Below are 26,132 nucleotides of genomic sequence, written 5' to 3' on the forward strand. Positions count from 1 at the left end.
CTTTGCTAATGTCTTTTTCAAATTTCAAATAACTGCTACATTGAGGTCAGCAAGAATTGAGTGCTAACCTGGGGAGCTTATATATTAATTTATATATATATATATATATATATATATATATATATATATATATATACACATATATGTATATGTTTTGTGGGTGGGCCAGGTAAGGCAAAGTGTTCTGGTGATACATTCATTATAGATCATGGTGGTACTAATAATGATCCATCCTTTGCAAGCTGAGAAAACTGATTTTCTTACCAGTTTCTTTGGTAGCCATAGTATGTGTGCGACTTGAAAAAATTTGATTTTTTACAACAGACCCCTAGGAAAGGAGTGGGCCTCTAAGGTACTCACATAGGACCAGCAAGAAAAAATGTAGAAGAGACTGAGTAGTTTGGAGGATTCCCTTCCCCACCCACTCACTGATGCTTTCCAGGCTGTCGTGGAGAGTGGATAACAAACAGTGGCTGCTGTGGACGAGCCTGGCCTGCCAGGTGAAACACCTAAGCACTGCTCCCGAGTCACTCTACCCCTTCAGTCAGGAACAGGCAAGGAAGTGGAAGGCTGCTCCAGCAGACTGTGGGCTTGTGATAGTACCCTCAGTCTCTCTGGCATACTCAGGAAAAGCATGCTCCCACCCAGTGTGTAGAGAGACTCCCCATCCCAAGTTACATCCTGGCTAATGCAGGAAGCAAATTTGCAAGTGGATTCATACAGGGCCATCTGCACCTTGTGAAACTCTCAGTAAGGAAAACCCATCATCTCCCCCCATTTGGGGGGTCTGGTGAGAAAATACCCTGCAAAGTTACAGAAATGAAGTGGAATTTCTTAAACCAGGAAAAACCAGTAGGACAAACTCTTCTCATACCAGTGATTTTTTTTTTTTGATGAGCCTTTGTAGGAAGGAGTGGTGGGGAGAGTGTAAATGTGATGGAGACTTTAGCCCACTGCAGAAACTGGTAGGAGGCATTTGCGGACACCCAATAAGCAACACACAGGCTAGAGCCAGGTGAGTGAAAAATCCTCAGGGGTTGTAAAGGTTCCAGGGGCTGAGGCGTCAATCCCTCATTGTTGTTCCTTATGCCCCTACCCCTTGAGTATGCCATTTTAGAATTTTCTGTATGACTTAAAAGATGAGGCCTAGATTTTGAGGAAAAGTGCTTTCCTGCCCTTTTTAGCAGCTTATTTTCTGGAACGAAGTATATGGGGATCCATTTGTAAGTGCTGTGGTTTGTAAGTATTAGATGGAAAGAGGCATCTCCAGCATAAGGCGATTAAAGAACGATAGGAGCAGAGCACCTGTGATCAGCAATTTAATAATTGCCTTCCAAGTAGGGAGGACTATTTAGTGACCATAGGGAGAAATACCTATATTCTGGTGCAGGGCCACTGGTACTATCTTAAGGGAATTCTGCTACCCCTCTTGATGGCCTTCAAGGTGCCATTCCACTCACCAGAGCCTGAGCATCTACAGAGTTCGCCATACCAGAGCTCTTTCATCTCTCCAGAGCCTTGCTACCCGGTGGTCCTTTGAACTGCAGAATCGGCATCACCTGAAATACAGGTGTTAGAAATACAGGTTCTTGGGGCTGCAGTTGTGGCTCAGTGGCAGAGTGCTTGCCTAGCATGCATGAAGCACTGGGTTCAATCCTCAGCACTTTGTAAAAAATAATAAAATAAAGGTATTGTGTCCACCTACAACTAAAAAACTAAAAAAGAAATAAATACAGGTTCTTGGGCACCATCTCAGACCCACTGTCAGAATCTCTAGCAATTCACCTGCACATTCATGTATAGAAAACATCAATATAGAGCTGCACTGTCAGATGGAAACAATGTAACCCATGTGTGTGGGTCTCATTTAAAAGTTGAGAAACATGAAAATTATATATTTTAACATATCCTAAAGTATTGTTTCAGCATATTCTCATGTTAAAAAAAAACGGATAGCTGGTTAAATATTTTACAATATCTCAACATGGAACTAGCCAATTTCAAGTGTTGAACAGCTACCTGTGGCTAGTAGCCTACGCAGGGTGGCACAGCTTCTGCTAGAACTTGGTGAGCACCTTCTCAGGTATGCATTAAGGGCCTCCCAAAGCTCAGGTTTTAGGAAACAGGTTCTCTTTGCTGGCATTCGTCCTTTCTCCTTTCCCAGCTGCAACTCTAGTGGCTCTACTCCCCTCAAATAGCACAGGGTTAAAACCACCATCTAGAATTGGGCAGTGGTGGGAGAGGAGGGATGATAACTTGCTGAGGTTTTGCCTAAACCGATTTGATATAAATACACTAGACATCACCCAATGGTGCCTAACCACAGTGTTTGCTCTTCCCATGATCTTGTGCAAACATTGGCTATGACCACAAACTTCATAGTGAGCGAATCAGAAGGGACTGCACCTTTCCTGCACAGGTATTTCCACGGACTCACAAGAGACTGCATCACTAGCTTATCTGAACCCCCAGGAAAGATGGGGCTAGAAAGGATCTGATTCCACTGGTCCCTGATACTGTGCAGAAGAGAATACCTTTAAACATGACATTGTACCTGATATACTATGATATATGATAACTAGTTCTTATTGGTGCCAGCTACAGTGTACACAAAAGAGGTTTAGTACAGACTGTTTATGAAGCAGACTGGATGAAGGAAGACACACAGCCAGTCTGTTGAGTAAAGGAAGGATGACAGCAATTGAAGCTGTGGAAATGCCTGGGAAGACCCACATAAAAACTGTCCTAGGCAGGCCCACAGAGGTGCTGACAAGTCCCAAGTTACAGGGGTGGCTGGACAAGGCTTAGAAGGGACCCCCAAGGTCATGCCATAACCATCAGCCTGCAGCTACTGGCGATAATAGAGCCTAGATTATACCAAATGCTTGACAATGACTGTTGAAGAACCACCACTTCCCTCACCCATGGCTGCTGTGGGAGCTTCCCTATACACAAGAGGCTCCCTCGACCAGTGATGAACAGAAGATCACCCAAGACTCCTCTGTCCCCCCATCCCTTGAGCTGCTCATCCTAGGTAGAAAACTAGTATGGCCCTGAGCAGTGCAAACCTGCCAATAGCCCTCACATTAAGAGGGTCACTAACAAGGCATGCAATCATTTCACGGAGTGTACTAGCTGTTTCCAAGTCAGTGCAGTGGTCAGAGCTTCATATGCAGTGATAACATCACATGTGCATGGATATGTGATGGTCCATGTGCACAAGGTGCTGGAAGGAACCAGTGACCATGGTGAGTGGAGGTATGGGGTAGGTTTCAGGAGGTACCTCCTAAACACAGGGCCATCAGGGGGCTTAGGCAGGATATAACAGTTACTTTGAGAAAAGGCTGAAAAACCAAATTTTAATTGTAGCCCTTGTTCCTTTCCAATCCACACCTTCCTTTTGTCTCTGGTCTCATTGGCTAGGCAGGGGAAAACTGAACTGCCCCAGGGACAGGAGGAGGAGTTGATGACTTTTTTTTTTTTTCTTTTCTCCAAATGATCGAATGAGTGCTTCACATGGGAGATGGGAGAGATATGAAGCCAGTATGTCAAAAGACTGAGCAAAAGCTGAAGGGGTGTTTTCTTTGGTGAGTATGGCGAGGGGCTACAGTCTTCGCCTTCCTAGCGAAAGTCTTAAGACTTTGAAAGTCTTAAGATTCTACAGCAATGGAGGAAAGTAGCACTGTACTGTGGCAGGTATTTTCACCACTAGGGGGCCCTGAAACAGTCTCAAAGTGGGCAGCTTATACTTGGCTAGAAATGAAGCCCAGTGAGGGTGTGCTCTCTGATGCCACCTGCTAAAAGCATCTACCATTTAAACAGAGCACTGGGAGCCAGATCTTGGTGCACAGTTCAAAACAGGTCAACAGTGACTTTTTAGGCCCCAAGTACTGCATGCCAAGTGCGGTTGGGGCATTCCTGCTGTGCCTCTACTCTTGGGCAGTTCAATCCCTTAAGAGAAGCTTTTGTGTTCCACGTGATAACCAAATCAGGAGTAGCTGACTTATGAAGACCATCCCAGAGTTGTTTATCCTGTGTCCACATTGGGCACATGATAAACCACAAACAGCAACAATGACAGCTGATGTTACAGGGCACTTTACATGCAGCTGAACATGAGTCCTGTGTATGTTATCTCCTTTGATCCCAAATATAAATCACAACAAACTTATTAGGCACTTCTGAAGTGTACTGTTCACTTGAGCCAAGAAGACCCTACGATTTAAAGCATTTTTCAACATACCTCAACTGGGGTGAGACGAGGAAAATCACAATCTCTTGAAGGTAAGGTGAGCTGTTCTTAAGTCTCCTGCTGGTCCTAGATAATGCCCATGAACCTGCAGGCCAGCCTAGCATGGTGTGTGCCTGTCGGGAAGATTCACTCACCAACAGACACTGTGTTCAGTTTTAGTACCCCTTTTTGAGGGAGGAAGCAGCTACTACTAAGAAATCAAAATAGATCCCAATCTGGACGTCACTCTGCCCACCCGCTGCCTCAGCCACAGGTTAACATGGCTGAATGTGGTCCCTGCCAAATTAACACCCTTCTCCTTTGAGACCATTACAACTCTCGCTCATCACTTTCCCATCTGTTCTTCTAAACCCTGCAGCTCCCACTGGCTGCAAGCATTTGGGGTGAACTCCTAATATCAAGCCAACCTAGTCCCCCCCAAAAAACAAAGAACTTTTTTTTTTTTTTAATTGGTGCAATTTAGCTTTTCATCTCCCCACCAACCACAACTCTCTGGGGCCTATCCTTTCCCACCCAGCGCCAGCAAGCATTATGTGACCATGGCCGGCAGAGATCTTTAATGACTTCTAAAATGATTATGCCTGAACACATTGTAAGGATATCTTAGGAAACATGATAGGTGCTGGGCAGACAACAAATTCAAAATGTGTTAAGACTGCAAAAATTTAAGCTTATGTATTAACCCAGGAGTACTCTACCACTGAGCTACATTCCCACCCCTCCCACTTTTTTGAGACAGGGTCTTGCTAAATTGCCAAAGCCGGCCTCCAATTTGATCTTCCTGCCTCAGCCTCCATAGTTGCTGGGATTATGGGTGTGCACTTCTGTGCTCAGCAGATTTTTAAAAATTTTTTTGCTGTGCTGGGGCTGAAACCCATAGTGCCTTGCACATGCTAGGCAAGCACTCTACTACTGAGCTACAGACTAGTGGGCCCAGATGCTCTCTTTTCTGTGACAAGGAAAAAAATTTTATCTCTACTTTCCCCAACAACTCAATAAAAGCTTACAAAATTTCTTCCAACTCAATCCACAACAATCTTTTTCAGCATTATATAAATTTTAATTTTAAGAGGTTGAAGAAATCTTTGCAAAACAGATTTCATTTAAGATGCAATTTTATTAAGTTTAAAAAAAAATTGTAACCAGACAGAAAGGATAAAGTGAACAAGAATGTTATAATCTGGCTATATAATATTCTCTCATTCTTGGTGGATCACTAAAATATAACAAGGGATTGTTCTTTATGCTAATTTTAAGGTCGGTCCAGTTAAACCATTATTTGGTATCCTTTCAACAGGTTAACCTCTTAACTATTTAGAGTTTCTTCTCAGAAACATTCATATATTATACAGGAAACATTCATAGTTTGAGAAACATTCATATTTTATACAGGATGTACAAATTTTGAGACAAGACAATTTAAAAAAAAAAAAACAATTATAGCCGCAACACCATCCTAGCTGCATTGTGGTGATTATGTTGTTTAGTCAGCTGTCCATCATATACAACTGTATTTTAATTGTGTTATTTACAGCGGGGCTAAAGCACTCATCTAAAGGTAAAGGCACTCGGGTTTAATGTGCACTTTCACAGCCCTATGCAAACACAACCATTATATACACTGTAAACACCACAGGGCATGATATCCATCTTCAATCACAAAACATCAATCTCACAGGACCAAGCATACAAGGTCTAAAGTAAGGTGCCTGACTCTTCCTTTTTAGGTATACTTTTCATCCAAGGGTATGTTTTTTCATAGAACACTATTCACTTATTTCAAATATGGCGCCAGTGCTAGAAACATTTCTGGAACCTCTGGGAACTTCCTGCAGAGCCTGCGGTGAACTCCTCTGAATGTCCTTGATGGTGGCAAGCCGTCATCCTTTGAAAAAGGTTTTGATGACAGCAAACAGGCATAGTTATTCGCAGCTGAGTGAATCAAGCTGTGGGATACCACCCTGGATCAAATGTTGAGGCGCCACTATAAAACCATGAGACCAGTTTTCTTATACAGCTGGTAAGTTCAGAGTTTAAAAAATGCCTGAGTAATGGCAGTCCTGATGGAGTAAGTACAGACTTCTAGAGTGATAACTGAGGCAACACTCACATGAACATTTTATCTAGGTGTTTCGTGGTTTAAAAGATCAGTCCTTTTGTTGCCTCTCCCCTGGTCTTTAGTATTCCTCTTCGGTTTCAGTTCCTTTTGCTTTCTTATGGATTGCCCGATTAAAGCTGTGACAGGCAGGGACCCAGTGGTTGTCATGAAGCCCCAGCTTACAGCCAGGAAAGCCCTTCTGAGACCGGTGGCAGCACATCCAGTACCCAGGCCCATAGGGCAATGCTTGGCAATAGGGCTTGGGATGCCACCGGCACAGGGATACATCCCCTTTCACATATTTTTTCTTGCACTGCTTGCACGGGTCTTCTCTATACCGTGGATCTCTAACCCAGCGAGAATCTGCTGGCCTGATGTTGTAGTACTCAATGATGAACTTGAAGTAGCAGCACGTACATTTAAGAGCCACTAAACTCCTGGTGGGAAGTAACCTGAAGATTTTCACCATAATGTGGTGGGGCAGAAATGCCATGTACTGCTGAGGCTCCAGAAGCTGCTGGATTTTAAACCTAGTCTCCAGAAAGTCATGAGACACTTGCTTCTTCCAACTGGATACCTCAAGTACAGGTAATGTACCTTCTGCTGCAGAGGTTGGTGGTGCAAGTGGCTCAAGTGAAGCACTTTTCTCCTCAGATGCACTGTCGACTTGAGCAGCATCTTCAAGCTGGCTGGCCTCTGAAGACTCTTGTGCTGTGCTTTCATTCAACTGGGAACAGTCTAATTGGTGCTGACCAGGTGGCAAAAAAAACAACATCCCTGGAAGTGGCTCCTCAGGGGAGTTTAAATTAGAAGGCTGGGCTTTCTCTACCTTCGACACAGTGATGCTGATGCACAGATATTCTTTTCTTCTCTGATCAGGATTTTGGTTAGTAAGAGGCACAAGCTCTCTACTCATACGGCTGATAGCATCTGTGGGCAATTCAGTGACTTGGGGGTTGGTGTGAGAAGAAAAAGATAATTCATCAAGTTCCTCTGTCATTTCCACATCATACCTGTTGCTGTTTTTCACAGCAGTATGCTGACCTGGCTCTAATTCTGCCCTGTCCATGTGGAAATTCACACCTGCCGGCAATGAGGGACAGCTCTGAGAAGCACCATCCCAAGACTGATCCCCCTTAGGAGAACAATGGTCAGCTCTTGAGGGGCCACAGTCTACAGACACAGGCTGCACAGGAGTCACCTGAGTGTCAGGTGCCTCTAAGATGCCTTTGTTTGTTTTGCCTTCATCAGCCCGAGTGCTTGCAAGCAACACCCTGCCCACATTTCGACGGAAGCTGTTATTCCGAGACAGGCTTCCAGGCTCACGCTGGCTCTGCTGCTTGAGGCACTCGGACTCCAACCTGGCTACCATGTCTAGGACACGGACTGGTTCACTCTGTGGTTCACCAACCTCAGAATTTCCCCTTTCTGTGGGTTCTTCACAAGCTCCTGGGGCAGAGAACGGTTCAGGGGCAGGAGGCATACTTCTAGATTGGCCAGAAAACCTCACAATGGCAGGTGAGTTTGTGCAGTTTTTTGCACAGCTAGCTAACAGAGCACTGGCTCTTTGTTCAAGGAAGGCAACCATCTGTATAACTGACAGAGGTCTTCCGGCATAGACTCCATCCCCACTGTCATTTACATAATGCACAGAACAGTGCTCGATGCCACAAGCAAATGGCTCAGGCTGGTAGCACCTGCTATTGACATCCCTCATCCTTTCTAACTGTATCTTAGTTTTTTTAAGATCTCCTGATTTTTTCCTTCTTTTAGTAGCTCTCCCATCAATATCCCAGGAGCTTTTCACTTTCATAGATCCTATCCTGTTGCTACACTGGTGAGCTGCAAAGAATGCAATTTTCTCCTTGGTATTTCCAGGTTTCACAACAGCCCAAATATCAAGTGGCCCTTCTTCTTCACCCTGGTGGATTGTTGCAGGTGGCACATTCTTTTTAGTTTTAACATTCAAGCTGTTCTCTGCAGGGCTCTTCCCACTCATACTGCACAGAACATTTGGAGAAAGGATCCCAAAAGGTTTTCGAGATGATGCTTTGTTACAAGAAGCTGAAAGAAAGACACTTGGTTTTATGTAGCTAGCTTTGCATTTTTCATCATTTATAGCCTTTTGATGGCTCGCAGGAATTCTCAGAGTGTCCCTGCAGACTTCCAGAGGACACTCTTTCTTCTGGAGTTTCCAGTATGGCTTTAGGTGCATAACAGAGGCCCTATAGGAGAGAAATACATAATTGATTGGGACCAATTTTTTAAAAGAGGTTTCTTCTATAACTTAGACTCATAGTTCTAGCAAGTAAGAGAAACACTTTCTACTGTTTGCTAAATCTTCAACACTCATTTCAGATAGGTTTTTTGGGGGGTCAGGGTACTAGGCATTGGACCAAGCGGAGCTTTAAAAACTAAGCCACATCCCAAGTCTTTTTAATTTTTTACTCTCAGACAGGGTCTCACTAAATTGCTTAAGTCCTCTCTGAGTTGCTGAGGCTGACCTCAAGCTTGCAGTCCACCCACCTCAGCCTCCAAAGTCACTGGGATTATAGGCATAAGCCACCACATTCACCTTCAGCCAGTTTTTAATGCATAGATCAATTATAATAAAACCAAAATAACCACTTTTCATGGTGTCTCAGCCAGAAAATAAATTCGTTTTGGCTCATGAGTTTCAGAAACTGATATTCACATTTTATACAATAATCCTTTAAGAAAGCTGAACTTACTTAAAACACATGATAGGCATAGTACATAAGAAAGGAAAGTATAAAAGGAACTCCTCCACAATGCCTGGATTTCTAAACATTTTTTCCAGGTCATCACAACTAACATTTCATTGGTTGTATATAAAAAGGTATTATATTGCCTTCTAAACTATTCCCATAGATGTGTAGTCACAGGCTGGTGGGAGTGAGGCCACAGCACCTGCAGATCTAAGAACAGGGCAGTTTTACCTATTCTGGACCACTGGGACAATCTCAGGTTTATATCTTGTGTGACTCGGCATATTCCTTTTGATTTTCTCTATAACATTTAAGTGGCAGGACTATGGCAGCTTCTGCATAACTCCTCTCAGATATTGCTCAAGAATGAAAGTAAATATGTGAGCTGTTCTGCATTGCACAAAGTAAGTGACTGGTTCAAGTTTATCCTTCATTTCAACTTGTAATTCCATGAGTCCAGTCTCGGCTAAATGAGGAAATATGGATATGCCGTCTTCTAGCCAAGTAAAAAGCAAGCTTATATTTAATGCACAGAAAGTTTTTAAAAAGATACCCCTAAAATAAATGTGTGTGTGTGTGTGTGTGTTTGTGTGTGTGTGTTAAGGTGGACACAACACTGTCCAGGCTGGAATCCAGGAGTGCTCAACCAATGAACAACACCCCCAAGCCCCCTTTTTTAAAGTTTTATTTTCAGACAGGGTATCACTTAGTTGCCGAGATTGGCCTTGAACTTGTGATCTTTCTGCCTCAGCCTCCAAGTCCCTGGGATTACAGGCATGTGCCACCATTCTCAGCCAAAATTTTATCAGGATCTTTCTGATCTTTGACAGTTTATATCTTAACCCTCTATACTGATCTTTCCCCTTTCTGCATTATAGCATTTTTTAACATTTATATCATTATATTCTATAATTTATTTTCCAAACAGAACCACTCAGATGTTTTCAAGAACAAGATGATATAAAAATGAATAAAAAAAGACACATTGAATGCTGTCTCACTTTGCCAACTATTTTCTGGTTCTTCATATCCCTTCAACCACACTATAAGTAAAATGGAAGAAATGAAGGTTGTTGGGGGGAAAAGCAATAAATTCTCACATAATGATCTCATTACAGTGTGTCTGTGAATAAATTTAAAATTTAGCAATATCTGCTGCTCTGCATTGCACAATATGTTCTCTTCGCCTTCCTCCCACACACACTATTTTAAGTGCTATTATTGACAGACAAGGACATTAAAAAGAAACTAGGGAAAGTTTTTGTTTGCATTTAACCTGTAAAGTCAGCTCAAATGGCAATTGCTGTATACATGGTTATAGCAAGAATGAACACAGGACAGGATCCCAGGGAAGGAAGTGGGGAAGCAAAGGTACAATGAAGGAGAAAAGCCAATAAAGATACAGCAGTCAAAAATGAAAGGTGACTGCTCGAAAGTAGGGGTGATTCTGTAGGGCCCCTAAAGGAGGCACAATGTTTAGACACTTGACCACGTCTTCTGCTGATTGAAAGCTGCCTGGGATTAATGTTCCCCTTTCCCTTGCTGGGATTGAAGGTCCTTAGGCAGAAAACAGATACGTAAGACTTAGAGAAACTGCAAAAATCTGAGTTTTGGTTGAAATCAGTGGTGGACTAGAAGGACATGATGCAGAGCAGCAGGGGTATCTGCTACAAAAAGCCATAAAAATAAAAACTTTAGCCAGGCATGGTGGTGCATGCCTATAATTGCAGCAGCTTGGGAGGCTGAGGCAGGAGGATTGAGAGTTCAAAGCCAGCCTCAGCTGTCTCTAAATAAAATACAATAAAGGGCTGAAGATGTGGCTCGGTGGTTAAGCACCCCTGGGTTCAATCCCCAACACAAAAAACAAACAACAACAAACAAACAAACTTTTTAACAGATTACAACAGATGATGGCACATTCCTCACACCCACCTCAGCCCCTATCCCCTACCCATCAGATAGGCACAAAGTTTCAGCTATTTCCATGGTTGCCAATCTTCACTATTTATTTTGCAGTACTGGGGATTGGCCCTGGGGTGCTCTTATCACTGAGCTACATCCCAAGCCTTTATTTTTTTTTTAAATTTTGAAACAGGCTCACACTAAATTGCTAAGGTTGTCCCCGAATTTGGAATCATCCTGCCTCAGTCTCCTCAATCACTGGAATTATAGGAATGCACCACCACACCTGGCTATTTTAAAAGTTAACTATAATGAAGTTCCACTTTCTTGCAATTAAATAAAATGCACACTTATAGCACCTATATATCAGTATTCCTTAGACTTCCAAAAAGGCCCTTATAAAAATAAAATTAGGATCCCTGGGCCCAATGAATCAGAATTTCTGGGATTGGACCCAGCATCTGCTTTTAACCTTACACTGAAATTGAAAGGAACTTTGATAGTAATTTGTTAGAACCAATGCAAGAGTGTCAGTGGGGCTCTGTATCTGGGCTGGGGTGCTGGGCTACAATATGAGATAAGTGGAAATATCCAACAAGAAGCCAAGCTGGTCAGACATAGTGATGCACATCTGTAATTCCAGAAACAAGTGGCTAAGGCAGGACAATTCCAAGTTCAAGGTCAGCTTGGGCAACATGTTGAGATCCTGTCTCAAAATATCACTGCTGATAATGATGACGATAATAATAATAATAATAATATAAAAAGAATCTTGAAACCATTACTACTAGTTGATAACTTCAAAAACTTAGTCCATCAAGTTATAAACCTAAGTCACTCTCATGTAACTCCTGATATCTAATCACTAAGACACTAAAGTGTGTGCTCCTTTTCATCGCTAGTACAACTGTTAGACTTCAAGCAGCCATCTTATCTCTGCAGCACTGTTGCTAGTTATAGGAGAGGCTACCTTCTATCAATGCAAGGTAGGGTGCTGGGCCTACCACAGCCAAACTGAGCTTCACTCCTGCTTTGCCCTACTACACTTCTTTGAAATCTTGTTCACAGAACCATTACCACAGGACCAGATGTGTGAAGGCCAAGTCTCCAATAACCTCTATTCCACAAAACATTCATTTCCTTCTACTCATTGATCAGAAATTTACTATCCACTCTGAGTCTGTATACTTCTGCCAGTTGTTTTTTGTTGTTGTTTTGTTTTCTACAGTTATAAGACATAGTTGCTGCTTTGAAAAAGAAAAGTAAAGACAGTTACGACAGAATGTGTTGTGTCATTAAAAGGTAGAACAAGTGTTGTGAGAGTTGGGGCTGGGGGGGAGACAGAGAAAAGAGGAGTGCGGGGCTGTCAGCATCAAGCTCAGTCTTTTATTTTAACCACTGAATCATACATCCCTAACCCTTTTTATTTTTCATTTTAAGATAGGTCTCACTAAGTTGTTTACAGCCTCACTAAGTTGTTGAGGCTAGCTTCAGACTTACAATCCTCTTGTCTAAGCCTCCTGAGTTGCTGGGATAACGGATGTGTGCCACCATGCCTGGCCCAAGCTTAGTTCCAATGGCATAGCAATAGGTCTGAGAAATCCTGACTTTCTAAGATAAGCCCTGAGGAAGATCTACAAAATTCAAAAATAGGTGATACTTCTGGGAAACTCGGGTAGGTGAGAAACAGTCTGAGCTAAGGCACTGAGAAAGGAGAGATGACCAGCAAATAAGCAAGAATCTGACTATTCATTAAAACTGAAAAATAAAGGAGAGTCATCAAGGATGAATCTTCATCTTATGGTTTCTGTAATGTCATGAAGTGTGATTCCTCCAAGTAAATGGTGACAAGGTGGCTGATTAGATTTGGAACGGAAGGTTCCATTCCATTTCTCAGAAATGTTGGGCCTGAGTGCCTGCAAAATAGAGATACCAAATAGGCAGACTAGTCAAGAGAAATGGGAGGAAAGAAGAGAGTTGTTACAGAAATATTTCAATAAAGAAAAAAAGGTTTCTGGATAGAGAACACAAGTATTTTTTTTAGATTTCATATAATGAATGTGTTACTTTTTATGATCAGGAAAAAACATACATAAAAGGAAGGAGCAGTCAATTGTAGACTCTGCAGCAAGGTCAAATACGAATAGTGTCGAGTTGGTGGTGGAGCTCTGGCTCTGGCTGTAAAGGAGAAAGTCTCTGCATCACCTTGAATTCCTTCCAAGAATATGGTGAGATTAACAATGAATTAAGACTTGAATAACTTTACTCTAGTGATAGCCAAAATTAAACCATCCCAAATTTAAGTCACAGAAGATAATCGAACTTTGTATTTTTAAAAAAAGAAAAAAAGATGCATATGGATAAATGCCAAAGCCTAAAGAGTCAGAGAGTAACTCTTGCAGGTAGAGGGGTAAACCTGATGGACAAGGAATAAAATGGCAATGTGTGTTTACAATAGGGAAAAGAACTGAGATTTCTCAAAGTGTTAGTAGGAAGCCATAACATCAAAGGCAAATGCCAAGTTCCTAACCTGTCTTTTAGTCTTCAGCCCTATCAAAACAGGTTAGAAAAAAAAGCATTTGAAAGAGAGAGTTAAAATTAAGTAAATTCACCAGTTGTAAACACTTCTAGAGAACATCTTTTAACAGCCTTCTTCACTGGACTACTACACAAATGATTAGCAATTCCAGCAACTACTTTCATTTATATATAATGAATTCTTATTTTTGCAAATGAGAAAGCAGGAGTAAAATTTTGAAGACCCACAGCTAGGTCATGAAAAAACTAAGAATTAGATTTACAAAGCAGTATCTTGGAGCTCTATGTTCCCTATTTTAAAAAAGAGGGGTCAGTTGTGTAGAGGGAAATGAGGGGTAGGAAGGGGGAGGAGGGAAGGAAAGATTATGTGATGAGATAAACATCATTACCCTATGTACATGTATGATTACACAAAAGATAATCATACTTTGTGTACAACCAGAGAAATGAAAAGTTGTACCCATTTGTGTACAATGAATCAAAAAATAAAAAAAGAGGGGCCAGGCACATGCCTATAATCCCAGTAGCTCAGGAGGCTGAGGCAGGAGAATTACAAAGCCAGCCTCAGCAACTTAGTGAGTGAGGCCCTAAGCAACTCAGCAAGAGCCCATTTCTAAATAAAATACATAAAAAGGGCTGGGGATGTGGGTCAGTGGTTAAGCGCCCCTGGGTTCAACCTCTAGTGCCAAAAAAAAGAAAGAAAGAAAAGAAAAAAAATGGGGGGGGGGTGACCATGTATTTTAAAAAAGCAAGTTTGCTAGTCACAGTGGTATACACCTGTCGTCCCAGTTACCTAGAGGTTGAGATAAGACACCAAGTAGTTGGGACTAAGGTGTGTACCTGGATATAGCAAGACCCTGTGTCACGAAATGAAACTAAACTGCGTGCAACTATGATACAAAATTAAATAATTCTGATAGCATCATTTTAAAGAGCTTCTATCTTTCAAATTAGGTCAGTTTTTCTTAAATACCACAGAAAACCCCTACACAGAACAATGATACATTAAAGTAGACATATCCTATCACATAATAGTCTACAAGTATGTGAAAGCTACTTCCATGGCTATTAAATGGGAAAACATGCCAAGACCAGGAGGGTGTGAACACAGGCAAAGACACAAGAAAAGACTCCCCCTTCCATATGCCTCCAAACACTGACAGAATGCACCCAACTCCCACAGAGCACTAAAAAAAGCTGGGGGTGCTGGGGACAAAAAAAAAAAAAAAAAAAAAAAAAACTATAGGTGAGAAACGACAGCTCTTCACTGAGCTCCAAAACATTGAGGGATAATTTTTTTTTTGTTTTCAGGAAGAGAATTCACTTTTTCTCTTTTGAGAGTGCCTCACTATGTTGCCCAGGCCTGGTCTTCAACTTCTGGGTTCAAAGGATCCTCTGCGTCACTTCCCTGAGAAGCTGGGACTACAGGTATATATGCCACCACACCCAACATTAAAGAAATATTCTCTTTGTAGAGAGAGAAATACTCTCTACAAAGGAATATTCTCTAAAGTCCTTTATTATTATCTGTTAATAGGTACTGAATAATATCAAGAATTGCCTTTGGAAACATGCAGTTTTCAGTAACTCTTTGTTCATTAATTTCTGTCTTAGAATTCATAATGGTATTTAAACATAGTATCTTCGAGGTTATTTATGGTATAAATTCTATATCATAAAGACCAAACAACTCTCATTTCCAGAATATAATGAAAGATTTATGATGAAACTGATGGGACAACAAAGTATATAAAATACATTAAAAATAAATATGACAAGTTGGGGAAGAGCAATTACCTTGCTCTTTACCTTGCTCTTCCCAATTTGATCACGTAGAATTGACACCCAAGTATTTAGAAATACTAACATTAATGAAATTATTCAGGTAAACGAGGGTCACCTCTGCCTTTTTCTTGAAGTAGGGAGGAAGGCAGAGAGCCTGGAAGAAAGAATGCTTGGCTCAGGCTATTGTGAATCATTACATAATAGTTCTGGATAGGGACAAATTGAAGTATTATGTTTGGTTATAACTTACCATTGCTTATCTAAGTTAAACCAGTGCGGTTATTTCCTATTGTTCCTATGACATAATGCCAAATACAAACTCTAGCATATCGAAGTTACCTAAACAGATGAGAAATTATAATTGCAAGATGCTGCAAAAATTAACATCAAAATCCAGATAAAATGAAGAAAATTAAAGTCCAAAAAATCATTAATATATTGATACATGGGGGGGTTGTTGAGTTTTATTTTTTAATACATTTTTATTTGTTCTAGTTAGTTATACATGACAGTAGAATGCATTTTGACACATCATACATAAATGGAGTTTAACTTCTCATTCTTCTGGTTGTACATGACGTAGAGTTACACAGGTCGTATAATCATATATGCACATAGGGTAACACTGCCTGATTCATTCTATCATTTCTATCCCCAGTTTCCTCCCCTGTTTTGGGTTTTTGTTTGTCTGTCTGTTCTAGGGACTGAGCCAAGTGGCACTCTACCACTAAGCCATATTCCTAGACCTTTTTATATTTTATTTGAGACATGGTCTCACTAAGTTGCCCAGGCTGGCCTTGAATTTGCAATCCTCCTGCCTCAGCCTTCCAAACTGCTGGAATTATAGGTCTGCACCACCACACCTGGCTGAATGATTATTTTAGATGAGACAACCTTAATATGGAAAATGGGGGAATGGTGAGAATATGGTGTCCACCCATACTATACAAAGTATCTCAATCAGATCGCTAGTTTTGTGTTGAATCCAAAAAAGTGTCAGTGACAAGATGAAGCACCTGAAAACAAAACTGCTATTTATTGAGATTAATAATACCATTCTTTTCTTTACTTTTTTTTTTTTTTTTTTTGTACTGGGGATTGAACCCAGGAGCACTTAACCACTGATCCACATCTCCAGCCCTTTATGTATTTTATTTAGAGACAGGGTCTTGCAGAGTTGCTGAGGCCGGCTTTTGAACTCTCAATCCTCCTGCCTCAGCCTCCCAAATTGCTGTGATTATAGGCATGTACCACCATGCCCAGCTAACACCATTATTTCCTAAAATTACTTAAAAATTAAATGTCTGGGGCTAGGATTGTGGCTCAGTGGCAGAGCACTTGCTGGCATGTGTGAGGCACCACATACAAATAAATAAAGGTTCACTGACAACTAATAAAAAAATTTTTTTTAATTAAATGTCTGAAGACTTACTGGTGAACTAATGGTGAATTTTATCTCCACTAGTTTGTTCCCCTTTGGTACTGGGGACTGAACCCAGTACCACTGAGCCAGTTCTTTTTATTTTGAGATGGGGTCTTATTAAATTGCTAAGGATCTCACTAAATTGCTGAGGCTGGCCTGGAACTTGTGGTACTCTTGCCTCAGCATCCTGAGTTACTGGGATTAAAGGCATGTGCCACTACTTTTCTCCACTTGAATTTGTCTTCTATATCCCTTTACCCAATCAACAGTCCAAGTGTATTTCCAAAGTAGATTCCAAAAATTAAGGAAAAATGATAATCAGACTTATTCACTGCACATATATGTGAAAAATTAAGAGTGCCAGGCATGATGGCACATGCCTGTAGTCCCAGCAACTCGGGGAGGCTGAGGCAGTAGATCGAAGATTCAATGTCAGTTTCAGCAAGATCCTATCTCAAAATTAAACACAAAAAGGGCTGGAAAATGTAATGTGGTAGTAAAGCACTCTTGGTTTCAATCCCCAGTTTAAAAAAAAAAAAGAATTGAGAGAGAAGCCTGCTCACCTAGAGAGCACTGAAGCACTGAGCTTAATCAAGATCTGAAGAAAGAAGAAAGGCAATAAGAATGCATGAGGGAAAAGAAGTTAAATACCTGGACTACTGAAGAAAATCTCCCCTAATCTCATCCCAGATATTCTTACATGCCTCGTTGAGCAGGTCAACCGCTAGTCCTTACAGTAGATTCTGATCTACCATCTCTCAACTATTTGCTTTAAATAAAATACTTATGAAAGGTTTAAACATTCAAGAAATGAAGAAGCATAGAATTATAAATAATAGAAAACTATATTAAACATTCTAGAAGATACCAAGTGGTCTTAGACACTGCTGGATAATAGTCAAATGTAAAATGCAGCATTTATGAAGTGAGATTTTACTATAACACCACACAAAGCCACATTACTGTCAAGCTTTCCTTCTACCTCACTACCACCCCCCAAATTGCTCAATTTATAAATCAAGGTCTTTAATAATACCAAAATTACCTGTAATAATATTTTAGTAGAGACATATTTTAGACTCTATTGTTCCAATTCCAAATCAAGCCTAGAAATGTTTTTAGAAAATAAGCACATGAATTCATTTTAAAAACTTACATAAGCATGTAAGATTTTAATACACCTATTATATATTATCCAAATAGTTTGGGAGTGCAAACTAAACCTGATTATTTTTAGCTGGGAAATAAGCCCCAGTAAGCACAGTAAAACAACTTACTTATCAATGAACTATAATAGGGACCTGAAGTTATTTGGCAGTAACTGATTACTCAATATACTGCAAATCTCAACCCTAAATCATATACTGTGTTTTAATCACTGCTACCAATGCCATAGAGAATAGTAATTCAAATGAAATTACAGTTAAAGTCATCGACTATCTTAAATAAAATTTCATTTAAGGTTTTGATTAAACATAAATGAGCTGGCCATGCAGTATTCCATGTCTATACTCCCACCTACTCAAGTGGTTTAGTCAGGAGATTTCCACGTTCAAACCCAGTCAGATGAGACAAATTCCAACAAAAGAGAGGGAGGGAGGAAGGGAAGGAGAAAAAGAGAGAGGGTGGCACTGGGCAGGCTGGCACACACCTGTAATCCCAGGGACTCGGGAGGCTGAGGCAGGAGAATCACAAGTTTGAAGCCAGCCTGGACACATTAGTGAGACCTTGTCTCAAAATAAAACATAAAAAGGGAAAGAGATGTATCTCAATGATGAGAGAGACAGTCAACCAACTATACAATTTGTGGATCCTGAATCAGATGGACATGCCAAAAAAAAGTTGTGTTTGTGTATGCATTTTAAAGTCCTCATCTCTTAGAGATACATCCTAAAATATTTTCAGAGTATATGATAAGATGTATGGAATTTTCTTCAAAATAATACTGGAGAGAAGAAATGATTGGGAGTATAGATCAAACTAAACTGCCCATGAGACAGGTTGTTGAAGCTTGAAAGCTAAGTAGGAGTTTATCATTCTACTATTTCTGTACAGAGCTAATTTTTTCCATAATTACTAGTTTGTAAAAAAAGAGAAATATATAGAAGCAACTGGAAAACACTGAATGAATGAACCTTGAAAAGGTCATTATGCACACACAGGGTGATGAGCATGCCTACTGATTTAAAGTGAGGAAATCTTGGAATTCAATGGTTTCCTCCATGGGGCATCTCTCTAAGAGCTCATTCCAAATCCCTCCCTACAAAGCTCCAGGCTGTCTGATGCACTCACTCTTTCCTGGTTCAGACAAAGGACACCAACATAAATTCCTGCCCTACTCCACACCAGTTACTGAAAACCAAACAGGAAATAAGTCAGAAAGCAACTAAATAAAATGAATGAGAATAACATACAAAAGTCAATTAAAAAAAAAAAACTAATAGAAAACCATGATTAAAAGCAATCCATTTCCTAAATGCATGACTTTCAATCCTTCATTCTAAGGATTGAAATGAACAATCTAGTTAGTAGTGAATTACCTTGCTTGAGTACACTAACTTTCACAACTTCAAGATAAATATAAATTAAGCATTTAAATGAATGCATAGGAAACTGAGTTTCTTGTAAAGATACCTTGTAAATTATTTCATAACAGTTGTTGCCTCCCACATTCATCCATGGAGGAGGAAGTGATATTACCATTTAAGTATTAGTAATGATTTATTCATTAATATTCATTAAGCACTTACCATGTAGCTGTACACTATTCTAAAGAGCTTCATTATTTATGTGTATGTATTAATTTCATCTTCAGGACAACTTTATTAAATATATTATCATTCTCATTTTATATATGTACAAATGACCAATTAAAGTGTATGAACATTTTTAAATGATTTACAAGGGATGATCCATCTTAGACTTCTAAGTGCTGGGTCATTTTTAAAACAACTTTGTGTGTGTGTGTGTGTGTGTGTGTGTGTATGTGTGTGTAATTTTTCTTTTCTTTTTTGCATTAGGGAGCTACCACTGAGCTATACTCCCGGCCATTTTTTTCTTCATTACTGGGGACTGAACCCAGGCACTTTTTTTTTTTTTTTTTTTTTTTTAACCACCAAGCTACACCTCCAATTCCTTTTTATATTTTATTCTGAGACACGATCTTGTTAAATTGCCCAGACTAACCTTGAATTTGCAATCCTCCTGCCTTAGCCTTTGGAGGAGATGGAATTACAGGCATACACCACTGCACCTGGTTACAGTCTCCTTTTATACTACTTTAAACAAAGCCATATCTGTGTGTTATGTACATCTATATACATATCCATAAATGTAGTAATTAACAGGACTCAATGGTAGAGTGCTTGTCTAGCGTGCATGAGGCCCTGGATTCAATCCCCAGAAAAAAATTAAGAGTCACAAAAGTCAAATGAACTGGGCACAGCTGAGGCAGAAGAATCACAAGTTCTAGGCCAGATTTAGCAATTTTCCAAGGACCTAACCAACTTACCAAGACCCTGTCTCAAATAAGAAGGGATGGGGATGCAACTCACTGGTAAAACACCCCTGGGTTCAATATTCAGTACCAATAAAAATAATAATAATAAATAAAAAGTCAAGTGAGTTACCTAAAAGATAATTAGCTGTACAGAGGTTCCTAATGACAGTACAGTGTATTTATAATTATATTTCCTAAACCCTCTAATCCTAGAGGCTCTCTCTCTATTCTCTATTCTCTAAAAAGAAATATAACAAACAAAAGTCACTTCAAATTCATTTTAACAGAAGTCTTTCTCTTTGGCCCTGGAAATGATCAAAAATGACTGAACATACACAAATCCACACTGAACTAAAGTCAAAAGAAAGCACTGAATGCTATCAACTCCTTAAAGGCAATGTTTCTGTCTGGTTGTTTTCTTTGTTTTGTTTTAAATATTCCTAGCCTTTTGAGACAGCATCATGTAAAGTTGCTGAGGCTGGTTTTGAACCTACAATCATCCTGCTTCTGCCTCTCGAACCACCCATCTGATCTTCTTATGGATTCTACACAGGATGAAACACAGAACACTTTTCACCTGAAGCATGTTTCAATGAAAAGTGAACACCAGAATCTATATACTCTACAAGAATATTCTAGTAGCCAGGCAAGGTGACAACACAACTGTAATTCCGGGGACTTGGGAAGCCGAGGACGAAGGATCTCACTTGGGTGACGCCTTAACAAGACCTTGTCTTAACATAAAATGAGCTGTAGCTCAGGCGAGGGGCACCTGAGGGGTGGAGTCGGGGACAGGGGACAACAGCATTCCAGGCTCCAGCTTTGTCAGCAATCTGGTCTTTAGGTAAGAAGGGAAATAATGCTACTAACGAACTCCTTTGACTGAAAATACAGACCCTTCCCTGTCCCTCAACCTGCTGCAATGGATCAACTTAACTTGTTGGGTAGGAAACCCATTTTACAAGGCAAGCCACTTCCCTGTGGGAACCATTTCATTAAATCCTATTCCCCAAATCACACCCTACCTTCCACAAGAAAAGGTTTGCTCTATCACAAGTCTTCCCTATTTCTTTATGAAGTCTCCCCATCCTCTCAGTCACCAAAGGTTGGTAATAACAATTGTCAATCTTTTTTGGACAACAGACCCTTTTTGGAATCTGACAAAAGGTCCAAGTTTTCTTGGACCAAGGAAAAGAAAAAATAAAGCACACACAATTTTGATAAGGTTCTAAAGAAATCTCAGGGCTTCCGATTAAGAGCATCCAGCCTTAGTTTTTTAGTTCACGTTCAAGGTGTCCTGGTCCTGCCCATTTGACCTTTCTCGTCTCCCCTGTTAACCACTCTACCTAATGGAATTTCTAAAACTACTCATCCAACTGGGCCCTTCCTTGCCCAGGTCTCATCCATTACCTCCATCCTATTCACAGTATTAACGAATGGCTACTATATGCCTCCTTTGAATTCTCAGAACTGTGTCTCCCCTGGGACACTTATCCCAGGGATTTGACCTTTACTCCATAGTTGGGACAATCTTATTCTTTTCAGTCTCCTTCACAGAACATGCAGCACAGTGCCCTGTACACAGCAAGCATTCATTAGTATGAATCCATGCCAAATCTAAGAACTTCAGTCAATCACCAAGAATCTCAAGTAAAACATTATGAGAATCCAATACTTGAGCAGCCCAGGACACTAAGGCAATGAAGCAACTCTACCCATCACTTCCTGATCTAGCATTCTGCATTCTCAGAGATGAGAGGCAAACAAGATAAACAGATGATGGTGTACAGGCCCCATAGCTACCAATCTTGCAAAAAGCAGTTGGGCTTGAGTACAAGCTCCCCCAACCTTGACCCCAGCAGTCCAGTTACCTAAAAACATTCCTTTACAGTATCAGATTTTAAAGAATATCCTACTCGCCAGTCTGTGAAAACAAACACTTCCACAATAAAGTTGTTTAACTTAATACTATTAGTTTAACTAGAGTTAAAACCCAAAGTTCACGTTGCTAATAACCTCCAGGACAGAATAACCTAGACACGCATTCAGTTGTGAGTTAGGTTACCTCTCTCACATTTTTAAAGTTCCAAACCATATCCTTTTTTTTTTTTTTTTTTTTTTTGGGGTGCTGGGGATCGAACCCAGGGCCTTGTGCTTACAAGGCAAGCACTCTACCGACTGAGCTATCTCCCCAGCCCCCATATCCTTTAAATATTAAAATAAGTTCCAACAAAAAACACTCTAAAGTCTCCCCATGATTCTTTTTTGTGTATTTTTAGTTGTAGATGGACAGAATACCTTTATTATTATTATTTTATTTATGTGGAGCTGAGGATCGAACCCAGTAACCTCATGTGGAGGAGGCAAGTGCTCTACCACTGAGCTACGGCCCCTCCCCATGATTCTTTACTATATTAAACACAGCTGTCTGGGGTTATGTTTACACAGTTTTTTTTTATTTTTAAAGCCAGCACTGGCACTAATAAAATTTCTGATAAACAGATTTCATACATCCAAACCAAAAAGGAAGATGACATCAAGAAGCTTAAAAATACTTCTATCTTTAACATTTGTGTTTTAAAAACCTAAGTAAACTATGTCATATGTTTTGGGTTTTTTTGCAGTGCTGGGGATCGAACTCAGGGCCTTGTGCTTGAGAGGCAAGCACTCTACCGACTGAGCTATCTCCCCAGCCCTTGTTTTGGCTATTTCTGTGTAACACTTTTATACATATGTATTTTAAGACCACATATTTTATTAATTACTTCAATAGGAAACCTCAACTTCCTTAGTTTTAAATTAATTATAAAGTATACATAGCTCATATACAGAATCTTTAGTATTTTAATTACTAACAAATCAAACCACAAAGGAGAAGTATATAAATCAAATTTCAGGGCTAGAATCAGAGATGGCAAAACATATCAAACAGCAAAGGTAACAATGGTGTAAAGGGAAATGTAGTAAAGTCAGAAATTATTACACTCCCTTTACCCCAAATTTCTAGTAATAAGCCTATTCCTCTTTTCTATTGCCAATCTTACAGAAAAGGACTATTAATGTAAATAAATATCAGTAATCATGATTCACAAACTGCTGGAATTTTTGACTCATGGGTCTAACCTCTTCCTCTCCACTGCAAAGCAGGGGCTCCTACTGCTAAGGCAAGGTTGCTTTATAGCTAATTACAGCCCACATGTGGTAAGAGAATGAGAAAGCACGAGCACGTACACACACACCTTCCATAAGCACCATAGTACCTGGGCTGAGGCACGTTTCAAACCTACAAAGTATTTTCACAAACATCTCATGTGGCTCTCTTTTCTGTTCCTAAATTTGGATTGGTGGGTACTGTACCAGCTCATGCCTCCTCCTTCCCAATCTCTATCCACTAGTGGTCCTCAGGTCAGTATAAATGATGTCTTAACCTTTCAATATTTTTGTATTCCACAATCTGCAACCATTATGCAGAAAAGGAGATAAAAGCTCAGAAAATGATACTTGCTCAAGATGATAGTAGCCACAGATGTTGCTATTACATTAAAGGTCAGCATTTTCTGATACACTAAAAATTCAAAACATAACACATTTTACATTAAAAATATGAAATAATGAGGCACACCAAGTTCTTGATATGAAAACATTCAGCAATATGTCTTACTTCAGGAACATTCAGTCCCATCACAAATAATACAAAACCCCTCCTCCCCCAGTTTTAGAAAACAAAGTAAAAGACTATGGGCAAAAGAGCTTTTTTTAAATGAAAACGTCTTCTACAATGACTAACAAACTTGAATGGGAAGTAAAATAGAAGCTAACCTGTGTTACCTGGGATCTTAGAGAGGTGATAGCCTAGCTGCAAGTTTCTACTCAAGTAGACCCCTTAAAAGTCAATTCATAACCTGATGGCTTGGAAGGTTAAGATAGGAGGATCCCAAGTTTCAGGTTAATCTCAGGAACTTTTAGCAAGGCTCTAAGTAACTTAGGGTGCCATGTCTCAAAACTAAAATAATAAAAAGGGCTGGGGATGAGACACAATGATAAAGCACTCCTGGGTTAAATTCCCAGTACCAAAAATAAAGTCAGTTCATTCTGTTTTATGTAACACTTTGAAGAAAAAACTTTTTTTTTTTTTTTTTTAACTGAGGACTGAACCCAGAAGCACTCTACCACTGAGCTATATCCTCAATCCTTTTTATTTTTTTTTAATTTTGATACCCGATCTAAGTTACTAAGACTGGCCTGGAACTTGCAATCCTCCTGCCTCAGTCTCCCATGTAGCTGGCATTACAGGCATATACCACTATGAGAAGCAACACTTACTATTTCTACGAGAATGGAATATATATACAGTTAAAGTATTAATCTTAAGGACAAACAGGATGATCTTAGTTCCTAAATATGTTTAAAAATAATTAGATAAGCTTTAGTATGCTAGAAATCCTGATTTAATGAAGGCAAAATGAAAGTCAAACAATGCAAAGAAAGGTTTCAATATCAGTTCAAACAGAAAAAAGGGTGAGAGTTACCAGAGTATCTTTTTAAAATGACAAATATACAGAGTGGGTGTTAGTATTTATACTGCATGTATCAATTTAGTTTGTCCAAACCAATATTAGTTAAATTAATATCAAAATATTTAAGTATTATATGTATATTATATACAAATAGATTTTTTATAGTTGCATACATAATTACATAATAATGTAACAGAAAAACTAGAAAATTGTATCTACATTGAAGGGATACTAGTAAAATTTGCAAAATACTACTCTAGATCACAAATTCTTCAGTTCAGAAAAGGATGAGAATAACATAGAGAAAGCTATTAATATATTCAGACCACAGAGATGTAATAAAAACCACAAATAAGGTGGCAATTTCCAGGCTTAGCCTCCTTCAGATCTGTACTAATGTAATGGTGCTCATATTCAATGTACATAGTAAAACCTACAGAGATTAGGTTATTTTAACTCCAACTCTTATCCTTGCTGAATTTTCTTCCATTTCATATTAAAAAAATAAAACAATTTTCAGTCTCTAATTTGCATGTTCCAGTAAATAATTTCTCGTATTCATACCACAGTTTGGGGAACTAAATTATCAATTAAATCTTTTATTCATTATTCACTGAACATCTACCTATGTACCAAGCACTTTTTCCAGAGATTGGGGATACAGAAATAAAGTACAAAAATCTCCATCCTCATTGAATTTATATTCTAATTGGGAGAGAAATTAATAAAGTGCACAGTATTTAAAAGCTCAAGGGCTGGGTTTGTGGCTCAGTAGTAGAGCACTTGCCTAGCATGTGTGAGGCCCTGGGTTCAAACCTCAGCACCACATAAAAAAATAAAGGTATAGTGTCCATTTACAAAAAAAAAAAAAAAAAAAGTTTTTTTTAAAAAGCTCAAGGGCTATGAAGAGAAGGGTATGTGTTATACTACTCACAAATGATAAATTTAGGTAAAAGATTTCAGAAAGCTATTTTATAGTCAACCAGTTCTTAAAATAAAAATTTTGAAAGAGAAATAAAACTCATTTAAAAAATGAGTGCCTATTTATATATAACAAATCCAGAAATTGAAGGATAGCTAAATAATAGACACAAAATGGCACAGAAGTCAGTCTTTTGGAACTGAAGCTAAACTGATCCTGATCCAAATCATTACTAAAGAACTCAAATTTGAAAGAAATTTTAGAAGAACATTTATGCAGTCTCACCCAAAAAAACTTAAATGGTAGGGTGAAACAATATAGAAAGCAAATACCCAGCAATCAGGTTAAAAATCAAAATGTTTTTAGGTCACGCTTGTTAGCAAGTGATTAGTGTAGAGAATTTCCCAAGTTTACAACAATAAAACTAAACTTGAGCAGAGTGTGTAATCCCAGCAACCTGGGAGGCT

The 26,132-nt window shown here is 39.5% G+C and overlaps 1 protein-coding gene across 3 annotated transcripts in view; it reads right to left on the reverse strand.

Moving 5' to 3' along the window:
• Positions 1 to 5,325: 5,325 nt before the first annotated feature.
• Positions 5,326 to 26,132, reverse strand: part of FBXO34 (F-box protein 34) — a 74,546-nt gene continuing 53,739 nt past the window's right edge. The window contains exons 1-2 of one of the 3 annotated variants that reach the window (XM_079121041.1): positions 18,379 to 22,288; positions 5,328 to 8,575 (exon numbers count right to left, since the gene is read on the reverse strand). In XM_079121041.1, the coding sequence (XP_078977167.1) occupies positions 6,430 to 8,565 (2,136 nt within the window). In that variant the 5' untranslated portion in view covers positions 8,566 to 8,575; positions 18,379 to 22,288 and the 3' untranslated portion in view covers positions 5,328 to 6,429. Of the gene's footprint in view, positions 8,576 to 18,378; positions 22,289 to 26,132 lie in introns of those variants that run through there. The other 2 variants (XM_079121039.1, XM_079121040.1) reach the window with 2 other exon arrangements.

Source organism: Sciurus vulgaris (assembly GCF_902686455.1).
Source record: "Sciurus vulgaris genome assembly, chromosome: 2".
NCBI lineage: Eukaryota > Metazoa > Chordata > Mammalia > Rodentia > Sciuridae > Sciurus > Sciurus vulgaris.